At 43.3% G+C, this 11,408-nt stretch overlaps 1 protein-coding gene and 1 non-coding gene across 2 annotated transcripts; both read right to left on the bottom strand.

Moving 5' to 3' along the window:
* Window positions 1-408: 408 nt before the first annotated feature.
* Window positions 409-10,450, bottom strand: LOC134437698 (eukaryotic translation initiation factor 5A-1). Its single transcript, XM_063187211.1, has 6 exons — window positions 10,076-10,450; window positions 7,440-7,614; window positions 5,953-6,057; window positions 4,740-4,871; window positions 1,864-1,936; window positions 409-695 (listed from the first exon to the last, which is right to left on the bottom strand). Exons 2-5 carry the CDS (start codon window positions 7,605-7,607, stop codon window positions 1,874-1,876), a joined length of 468 nt encoding a protein of 155 aa, XP_063043281.1. The 5' UTR covers window positions 7,608-7,614; window positions 10,076-10,450; the 3' UTR covers window positions 409-695; window positions 1,864-1,873.
* On the bottom strand, window positions 6,989-7,112 carry LOC134438109 (small nucleolar RNA SNORA17). The gene has a single exon (XR_010032527.1). It is a non-coding gene; the product is annotated as a small nucleolar RNA SNORA17 (small nucleolar RNA).
* Window positions 10,451-11,408: the final 958 nt, after the last annotated feature.

Raw genomic sequence — 11,408 nt, 5'->3', positions numbered from 1 at the left:
TTACATCAGACAAAAAAAACAGCCTGAAGGTGGCGTTTTTGACTAGTGATGACGGTGATGGAAACGGGTGTGTGTGTGTGTGGGAGGTCTGTACATCTTCAGGAGAAAAAAAACAAGAAATTATCAAACCAGACAAAAAGCAGAACAGAATAACATGTTTATAGCGTATATAGACATCCATTCTTTTTTGTTTCCTTTACAAAAAAAAAACGCAGTGAGTGAGTGAGCACCCATGTCTTCTACCCGACACCCCACCCCACCCCTCCCCCCCCCCCCCCCCATGTATGCAAAGACGGCATGTAAAACATGGGAGTTTAGACTGTACAAGAGAGCTAAACGCAACCTTCAACACACAACTTTCTTACTCTCCTCTCTCCATAAAGATGTACACGTTATATCCTCTGTCTGTTTTCCAACATTCAGAGTGTGCCATTTGGATATTATAGGTCATTATTTATAAATAATCATTTTGTTTCTAGTTTCCAATCATCAAACTCCTTTTCTCCAAAAGGGCTAACACAGAAAGTCAGAAGAAAGGAAAGATAAAGGTTGCAATGGAAGAAAGAAGGAAAGAAAGAAAGAAGGGGAAGGATAGAAAGAAAGAAGGAAAGAAAGAGGGAGAAGAGCATTGCTGAGGTCTTTTTTTTTTCTCTCGTGTTTGTTTCTTTTCCGGGTCCAGTGCATCTTGTCAAACCCTTGAGGTGACGGATGGATGGATGGACGGACGGATGGACAGAGCATCAGACGGATGGAGGCAGAGGAGGCGAAGAAGAGGCAGAGGTGGGGCGGCAGGAGAGGGAGTGGGGAAAGGAGGAGTGTAGAGTTTAAGATGGCACGGGCCAAGGGGCAGAACGCATGAAAAAGAAAGAAAAGAGAAAGGAAGATGAGCAGCATAAAATAGGAGATCCGTAAATCACTTGAATCAGCAGCCCCCTTTGAAATGATTTGGACAATCACTACGTACGTTTACATAATGTTTTTAATTCAGAATGAATCATTCAGAATTAAATGGTTCGATCGAGTTTACTTTGATCTTTCTTTTAATTCCAAATGAGGTGTTTACATGACGTTTTCAAAGTGAAATTAAGCTTTAATCAGAATTAAAGTCAGTTAATTCCGAGTTAAAAAATGTCTCAGGTAAACGTGCAAATGAGGCATTATTTGAGGCAACATTACTGTCCCATTGCTATTCCCATGCAACCAAGTTACACCAACACCAGTTAAGAAGGGCAAACCCTAATAGTCAACATGCAAGTGTTAATAAAGTTATAAGATAAGACTAATGTTAATAGATGGGACTTTATAGTCCTAAAACCATAAACTAGACATGTTGGCATACAACCTACCGTTTAAAATAATTTTAGTGGATTCGTTAGAATCGATTTCATTCAAGCATCACACCATGACCCTGAACTACAATTTAAATATTGTTTAATATTATTATAGGCTATACCGGTATATTTATACCATATCGTCCAATTTGTTGAAGTCAATTCTATGCTTGCTTTGAGTAGCGCGCTACACAGTCCATTTCACAGTTTAAAGACCTGATTATAAACCAGAACCTGATCATCAAGATTATAGAAGATGCTCTTCTAATACTCACCAATTCCACTGCCATGTCTGTGTAGAAGCATGCACATTCTCCCAGACACACACACACAGTCTCAGACAAAGGCATGCTCTCTCTCTCTCTCTCTCTCTCTTTTTCTCTCTCTCTCTCTCTCTCTCTCTCTCTCTCTCTCTCTCTCTCTCTCTCTCTCTCTCTCTCTCTCTCTTTCTCTCTCTCTCTCTCACACACACACACACACACACAAAGTCTGCCACTTCCTGCTGTGTGTCTGCCAGGGTGTGTGTTATTACCTGTAGTCCTCTACTTGGCCATGGCCTTGATAGCCACCGCTGCCTCCTCATTCATGGCGGACAGGACTGTGATCTGCACAACACACACACACACACTTTTTTCTTCACCTCCAAGTATTGGGCATGACATGGTTCTTTTTCCATTTTTAAAATAATTCTTCCCTTTTCCTGACAATAAGGACATCAACATTCATCATATTCATTTGCTACTTTAATGACCTCAAAATCCACCGTATGATGTTGGCTTATTCACAAGATGCCTCACTTGCCTCACAACGCTAGGCGTCATAAAGTTATCTACCGGTATTTATAACCAATCTTGAATTTGTACACTTTCTATGCCATATCCAGCTGGCTGATTTATACTTTTTTATAATATGAAACCAATGTATGATGTAGTAGAGGTAGGGAAATGTTATGATCTAGTTCAATTCATACGACTTAAAAATACAACTGGTTACAATTACTGTGCCGTAATGAATACACGTTCATGCAGCTATGGAAACATTATGGTCTGCTTTCAATACATAACAGAATATGACCCGGGCCGGAAGCGAACCCGGGTCGCCAGCACAGCAGTGCAGTGCCCCACCATAAGAGCCACGGCAGAGCCCAGCGTGGACACTTTGGATGATGCCATGTTTTTTAACATGTGCAATATTTACAAATATTTAGAGATGCACCGGATCCTGATTTTTAGGATCCTGCCGGATACCGGATCCACTGCTTAAGATCCTGCCGGATCCGGAACCGGATACCGGATCCTACAAGAGGGTTGAAACATATAGTCTACTCGCACACGTGGGCCCTTTTTAATACGTTGGCTCAAACTATTTTTTAGACTCATTGGCTTATTGCCACACTGCCTGCAATGGCCGCTTCCAGATCCGCTGCATCTCTACAAATATTACAAAGTTTTCATGTCACAAATTGCTTACTATCATTACTATTTCACAATGTTACTATCACTATGTCAGAATCGTCAAAATAGGACAGAACTGGATATGCACAACACTACCTCTTTTGATATACGTTCTACAGTGAGGAGAATAAATATTTGATCCATTGCTGATTCTGTTGGTTTGCCCACTAATAAAGACATGATCATTCTATAATATTAATGATAAAATGTATTCTAATATGGAGAGACAGAATATCAAAAAGAAAATTTAGAAAATAACTTTGAAGAATATATTTTAATTGATTTGTATTCCATTGAGGAAAATAAGTATTTGACCCCTCTAGTCAAAGAAGACAAAATACTTGGTGGCAAAGCCCTTGTTTTCTCATTCAGAGGTCAGATGTTTCTTTCAGTTAATGACAATGTTTGTGGATATATTAGAAATGATTTTTGTCCACTTTTCTTTGCAGATCATCTCTAAATCATTTAAGTTGTATGACTGTAGCTTGGCAAATGGGATCTTTTGTTCCCTTCACAGGATTATTATAAGGTTAATGTTTGGAAACTGTCTAGGCCACTTCATGACCTTAATGTGCTTCTGCTTGAGCTACTCTTTCGTTGCTTGGGCTGTATGTTATGGATTATTATCATATTGGGAGGCCAATCCATGACCCACCTTCAGTCTAGTGGTGGTGGGAAAGAGGTTGGCATGCAGCATTGTACGTTTACATGTCTCCCTTCATCCATTCCTTGACGATGTGAAGTTGTCCTGTGTCTTGGCCAGACAAACAACCTCAAAACATAATGTTACCACTTTCATGTATGATGTTGGAGAAGGTGTTGTTCTTGGGATCATAGGCAGCATTTCTCTTCCTCCAAACACATCGAGTTGTGTTAATGCCAAACAGTTTGATTTTGGTGTTATCTGATTCCATCACCTCCCAATCATATCCTAATCCAGTTTGATGTTCATTGGCAAACTTCAGGTGAGCCTGAACAGGTTCCTTCTGAAGCAGGGGTACCATACATGCACTGCAGGATTTTAATCCGTTGTGGTATTAAGTGTTTGCAATAGTTTTCTTAGTGATTGAGGTCCCAGCTGCCTTGAGATCATTTCCTAGCTCCTCCCATACAGTTTTAAGGTGCTTTATCTCTTTTTTTCTGGTTATTGAATTCCCACAAAGGTCAAATCTTGTATGGAACCACAGACAGGCCTAAGATTGATGATTGATGATCATTTTGTATGTCCTAAAATTGGGAAGAAATGCACCAACAGCTTGCTCCTTAATATCTAGGAGCCCATGTCAGCCTTGTTGAGTTCTAAAATCTTGTCCCTGACATCCTTTGACAGCTTTTTGGTCTGTCCCATGTTGGCGAGTTTAGTTTGATTGATTGACTGATTCTATGGACTGATTCTGCAGATTCAATGTGTCTTTTGTGCAGGTTACTATTAACAGGTCTGTTCAATTCAGTTAACAAGTTGATTGGAAGTGCCATTTGATCTGCGGGATCAGAACTCTTAATAGTTGGCAGGGGATCAAATACTTATTTCCCTCAATGAAATATAAATCAATTAATATATATTCTTTAGAGTTAATTTCTGGATTTTCTTTTTGATATTCTGTCTCATCATATTATCATACATATCATCATTAACATGAAAGACTGGTCATGTCTTTATTAGTGGGCAAACCAACAAAATCAGCAAGGGATCAAATACTTATTCTCCTCACTGTATGTATGTCTGCTGTTGCCCAGTCTTGCACTTTATATGTCTGTATGGGTATTGTATAGGTACTTTAGGAGTAATGTCTGCTTACTGTCTATGTCTAATTGTCTATGTCAAATTGTCTATGTCCACACCTAAAGTCTATGTCTATGTCTGCATGGGAAAGTAAGAGACGTAATTTCAAATTCTTTGCATGTAAAGAAATTGAAAATAAAGTCGACTTGACTTGACTTGACTTGAACTGACCAGAATCTCCTCCCCAGCATCAAACTTGGCATCGATCTCCTTCCCTATGTCTCCATCGGGCATCTTCAGGTCCTCCCGCACATCGCCGCTGTCCTGGAGCAGGGACAGGTAGCCGTCCGTGATGCCGATCAGCTGGAGAAGCCATCGATGAAGACGAGGAAGAGGAAGAGGAAGATGACAGACGGGAAACAAGAAAAGTCAGGAGAGTGATTCGTCTTTTACATTTTTTTTTCCTTCATACAAATTCTTAGCAGATGAAAACTTGAACTAGTTTAGGTGTTCCTACTTTCCCATATCACTGTTAAAATGTTAAAGATTGTAAAATGGGGGGTGCTGTGTCATAGTGTGCTTAGCCCACAAATGGGCTTGCGTACCCATGGGCACCCGGGTTTGGGACCGGCATGTGTCATGACTCATGTCCCGGCCCTGCCCCATCTCTCTCTCCCACTCTCTTCCTGTCATACTCTCGACTGTCTTAATCAGCAATAAAGACACTAAAAGCCCTGATAAATATTTTAAAATAAATCCCAACATTTGAATTACCCACTTGAGTTAAACCCAACAATGTTTTTCTTCACCTTATAAGGGGATTGGAGCCATTATGATTATAAAGTGGTATATGCTTGATTGGTTGTCGGCTATTGGTTGTGGCCAGAAAAAAACATCCCAATATTACAGTTAATATCAGAAGAAAAATAGGTAGAGCGCTGCTAGTATCCTCAAAAACAACTGGTGCTCTTGGAGGGTGCAAAGTTCAACAAAAATGGAGGAAATAGTTAAATATCCCAAGATTTTCACTACATTGAATTGAACACAACATTGTGTTTCTTCTGCTTCTAAGGAGACAGGAGAACATATGACTGGTTATAGTGTGATACGGTATACCGGTACTTGAATTTTAATTGTGGTCTAATGGTTAAGGAGATGGGCTTAGATCAGAGGGTTGCAGGTTCGAATCACATCCTTAACAACCCCTTTCCTCCCGCCATGGCTGAGGTGCCCTCGAGCAAGGCACCCAATCCCACATTGCTTCAGGGACTGTAACCAATACCCTTTAAATATCTGTCAGTCGTTTTGGATAAAAGCGTCAGATGAGTGTAATGTAATATAATGTAATGCAAAGCAATGTAACTACGTTGAATTGAACTCAACATTGTGTTTCTTCCGCTTCTAAGGGGACAGGAGAACATATGACTTTTTTTAAAAAGCAAACCTGGTAGTCCATGCGCTTGATGTTGGGGACGTCCATGTTGTGTGTGGAGGGGCAGATATCTTCATACTTCTTGCCGTTAAAGATGTCGATGCCCACCATGTGAACCTGCGTGCAACACAACAAAACACAACACAGCGCAAGCACGTCAACAACACATCCACCATGTGACGAAGCAGGAGAGTGGCTTGCCATGGAAGCTTCTGTGTCCGTCTCTTCCCATTGTGCTCTCCCACCTCTTTTGTTGCCGCTTGGTATTGTGCTGTCGTGAATGGCTGGCTGGCCGGCCCACGCGACCCATTGGACACTAGCGGGCTGTCTGTTTTCATTCCAGGCCCGTCTGCCCGACATATCTCTAGCCCTCGCATGGCCTAGCAATGGTGACAGCAATAACATCATGGCACTGTCTGCTCCCCTTCCCAGGGACTGGCCTCAGTATAGACTAAGTATTGATATTGTGGAAAACTCATGTATTGATGTTATACTGATGTATGACTACCGTATTAAAAACTAAAAACACAAGTTTAATCTGAAAATGTATTGACCTAAATAGGGCAGTGGAGCTCAGGGATAATTGTTTCTAACAAGTTTTTAAGTGTTTTTAAGTACTGAACCCCTTTTAGGCTTTACCATCATATACTACACTACACTACAACACACAACACATCGTGGTTCCCAAATTATGAATTGTGATGTTGCAACATGAAATGGGTGCCGTCTCCATGCCGTGATTATTACTGAGAGTGTGGTTTTTCATACATATTTTGCACTTTTCATTCAACACTTTCAGTCCAATTTAACAGTGACACAAATTCAACTGGAAAAAGAATGAAAAGATTCATTTTGCAACATGACACTGAAATAGCTGAAATCATAAGTAATTGTGGTATATCGTGATATACCGTATATCGTTATCGTGATGTATATCGTTATCGTGATGTATATCGTTATCGTGGTATAAAGTAATCCATATCTTGACATGTGTTTTTTTTCATATCGCCCTGCACTTCAACAAACACTTGTCGAATCGGCTGAGGTCACAAAGCGCCCATGTTGTGGGTACCAAGTACAGTACACAGCCAGCCCAGGTCCCCTTCCTCTATGCCACCTCCTGACACAGTCACCACCACAAGACGTAGGACTGCAACGCCTCAAGGGGCAAGGCTCAGTGTTGAATTAACTACACAAACAAGTATTGTGTGTAAGTCGATATTTGTCCTCTTGTCCTTTCTCTGCTGTCAACCGTCGCAGATCGACATTTTGTGTGCTCTCTCCCATTCAACATCCCAATCACAACTGCCAGAATGACCTTTGAATTTTGTTTTTTGCAGGCTTCTGAACAAAAAAACGTTCGTCATCGATGACATCAAGCCTCGAGTCACAAGGACAGAGCGCACCGGAAAGGACGACGGCAGGACAAAATTGAGACTTGCACGCTTTGTGTGGTTGCAGGTGACGGTGGCATTTGCGGTGACGGTGACGTTGCTGACCTTGGCGTGGCCGTGCTTGCCCGTCTTGGAGGTGGACATCTCCACGATCTTGCAGGGCCGGCCCTTGAGCACCACGAAGCCGTTCTTGCGCAGGGCGGAGCACTGCTGGGGGAAGGTGGCGGAGGCTCCGGCATCGCCGGTGGTGAAGTCCAAATCTGCATCTGCCATCTTGGTTCTGTAATAGAGATTCAAGATTCAAGAACAGAGTAGAGTAAAGTAAAGTATAGAGTAGTCAGCATAGGCATGCACAGATAGGGACAAGGCGACGCTGAAGCACCTGCCCCTTTGCCCTACTGGACAAAAAAATGCTGTCTTTTGAACGTTCTTTTTTGAACGTTTTTTTGTCCATGTTGGTCCATGTTGACATGATAATCTACAAATGCTTCACGATCAAAAGCATATGACAATAATGCCGCAATATGTCCTCCACCTGAAGTCTGTCCCAATCTGTAGGGAAAAAATAGACTTCTCACTTCATTGTCGAGGGAATGATTCGCTTTTGAAATTCACTCCAAAAAAAGTGGAAGTGGAAAGGGTAGAAATGAGACGGGGCCATAGCCTCTCTAGCCTAGTTAGGCAGCCGGAAGTTCCACGTGCCCCCAACCCTCCTTCAGCACCCGCCCCCCAAAATGTCTGTGCACGCCACTGGTAGTAAGTACTGTAGCATTTATTTTGTCACATACGCAGGCAAGACTAACAGCTTGCAGTGACATGAGTCTGACCAACTCCCTAACATGTGCACAAAGAATGAAATGCTGCTCACATAAAATAGTACAATAGTCTAAAACTATAAAATAATGACAGCCTAAAATGACGAATCGAAATGCAAAATGATTGCGATGTTAAAATGGGGAAAATGAAGTGTGTGTGTGTGTGTGTGTGTGTGTGTGTGTGTGTGTGTGTGTGTGTGTGTGTGTGTGTGTGTGTGTGTGTGTGTGTGTGTGTGTGTGTGTGTGTGTGTGTGTGTGTGCTGGGGGGGGGGGGGGGTGTTACTTAACCTCTTCACCATGAGGGCAGCCCTGACCTACTGCTATAAGGGCTACCAATGGATTTAATATTGGAGGGAGGCCACTCCAACAACTGAGCAACACACCAACATGTGTGTTGTTTAATTCATTCATTGATGTATTGGAATAAATAATAATGAACAAAAAAACATATTTCTCCATAGATATTTGATTTATCCCTTTTGTAAGTTATATTATATAATAACTCAGACCATAAGTAGATAGAGGTAACAATACTGTATCAACATATCATGGAACTTTGTGCTGATTTTTGTGCTGATATAACACCAGCCATTGCACTGGCATGGGACTTCATTCATTCCAAGTAGTGTGCTGGTTCACTGACATTCACTGAGTGGGCTAAATAAGGCAACAGATCCATGGCACCTGTTAAAGCACCAGACACGTTGCCGGCGTCAACGTGCGTGTAGTGCACATCAAAACGCAACGTTTCAAATTAATGGAATAAAAATGAATCATTATTGACTGCCGGTTTTCGTCATGGTTCAACTGTAGTTTCATGTCTTTGCGTTTAAAGGGCCGCCAGTGCCAGTATTGCGGCCCAAACGTCGAGTCATGCTGCTGACTCCACGTGTGCACGGGGAGCCATGACTTGAGTTTAAAATAGATCAGAATAGATGTTCTACATGACAAATAAATGGACACAAAAATAACTAGGCCATTGGGCGGGCTTCGCTGATACAAGTGACATGACGAATGAAAACCCATATTGATCATGAAATCACATTGGACTCAATTGCATATGACACGCAGAATACATCAGGAGCGACACACGCCCCATTCACACCAAAGAGCGGCTAATCCGACGTGCTTGACACGCAAACGCGCGCCGCCATTTCAATAGTTTCACACATAAACACGCACCTCTCCACGCCACCAGTTGTGAAAAAGCGCGGTTGTGAATATCAGCTAATGGTTCTTGCTTAACAGGAGGCCACCAGTTTCATTTCGGCAGGAGTATCTTCACCATAGCCAGCCTTTATCCACGGGCCTGCAGCGCGCATACGGGCCGCCAGTGACGGCAGCGCCGATAACATGCGCACTGCACAAGCGCCGAGGCCCACCGACATGGGAGCTACCATTACTAAGCAGGTGCGACAGATGTAGTTTTGTCCGCGTAAAAGCATGGCACATGTACGTCACGGACGGCATAAGTTGAGTTTCGAAATGTATGGAAGATTTTAATCCAACAGTTTCGGGGGTAAAGTCACCCCGCGATGCCGATTGAAATGCGCTTCCCCCGGTGCGCAAGGTAGCCCACTGCGTGCCAACGTCCTGGTGCCTCACATCTCAACTTCTGATCTTTGATTGTAGTGTTTGATTGTATTACGACGGCAGCTACCACATGATACTTCTTTGTACGCAAGTGCAATTGTCTGGATATAATGTAGACAGTGACGCTTTATTTCTGATCACGCCAAGAAAAAAATCAAAGCCTGACATGGCCAGATTTCAAAGTCAATTTATATGCTTCACACATTGGTCCGCTCAGAAGTTTTGAAATAGTCCGTTACGTGTGGCATAGCACCCAGTGGCAGAATAATGTGAGCATGGCGCAGGGGGAGCCCATCCATACTCGCGATCACGCCCGGTATTTCAGTCACTTACCCTGTCCACAGTCTTTCCTTCTGTAGACTCTAAAAGCGCTGTCCGTCTACTGCCAACTGGCCCCTTTCGATTTCTTCTTTTATGCGTGCGTCTCTCTCCCTTCTCGCCCCCTGTGCTGTCTGGCTGCTGTCTGCCCGTGCCTGTGTCGTGGCCGTTCTCTAAATTCAGCTCCCTTCACGCTGCTTTCATTCCACCCGATACGCTCAACCCCGTAGTTCCCCCCTTTCGAAAGCACGCTCAAGCCTCTAACGGGGACAGACGCGCAGACAGTCGCTAGCCTAAAGTGCGAAGCCTCAACTCGCAGCAGCCTCTCTTGCTCACGCTCTCTCTGCTCTCTCACTTTACTCACTCACTCACACCCACACCCAGTCATCCAAATGCCCATGACATGAGCCTAGGCAGTTTTCTTCGTACTGCGCAGGCGCCCTCACCCTCAGTCATTCAATGGAGACTGCTGGCACGCGCTGGGCGCTGCTTGCTTAGGCCGTCGTGAGCGCGCAAAGTCTCGGTGTGGCTCATGTCAGACAGTGATCTCATAGCACGGTGCTGTGTCTGAGTGTGACTGTCTCCTCGAAAGTAAATATATATTTTTATGTATGTATGTATGTATGTAGGATCTAAGCTTCCTTGTGATTATGTACAGATTCACTGGCCATTGGTATAATAAACCTATGGCAAACACCTTCTTCATGGATGTCACACCTGCCACCCTTTCATTCCAGCAAGCATCCCCATCACTGAGCGCACGTGGTGGGTCCGGATTCTCAGACCCTTTGCGCAAATTACGCAAGCGCAAGTTCTCAGCAAAGAAACTCAAGAGAAAGAACAATCTCATGGCGGGGAATGCATTGGCCACGGTGTAGTACGGGGGCGTTGCCTGAGGACACGAGTGGATGGAAAATTAACTCCCTTGCGCATGGTCATTGGTCATCCATCCACGATGGATGCCATTTTCGTACTCCGTAATTTGTGGCCAAGTAACGGCAGCTGTTGGTCAGCAGTAATTGCTGGGGGTAATTAAGGACAGCTGACAGACATTCACGCTGTCCTATGACCTGTTCCACAGTGAATAACATTTCCGTACTCCCCTCGCCATCATTTCCTACTACGCTGTTATGACGTGAGTAAGCCCTCTTGTCTCAATCCTCTTTGGTTCTCAGTACAATAATTGCTGAATGCATAGTGGTCTGAACTGTGATTGTGTCTGGACAAATCATTAAAAAAATATATATCTCAGTAGCTTTGCCATTTGTTATTATTTGTTAATTATTCGCTTTTTCTGGGTTAGAAATTGTGAATATGGACATGGCGTGGCCTGGTGGTCGCCCCCGGA

This window comes from Engraulis encrasicolus, chromosome 21 (assembly GCF_034702125.1).
Source record: "Engraulis encrasicolus isolate BLACKSEA-1 chromosome 21, IST_EnEncr_1.0, whole genome shotgun sequence".
Classification (NCBI taxonomy): Eukaryota; Metazoa; Chordata; class Actinopteri; order Clupeiformes; family Engraulidae; genus Engraulis; species Engraulis encrasicolus.
This window is presented reverse-complemented; position numbering and strand designations above follow the sequence as displayed.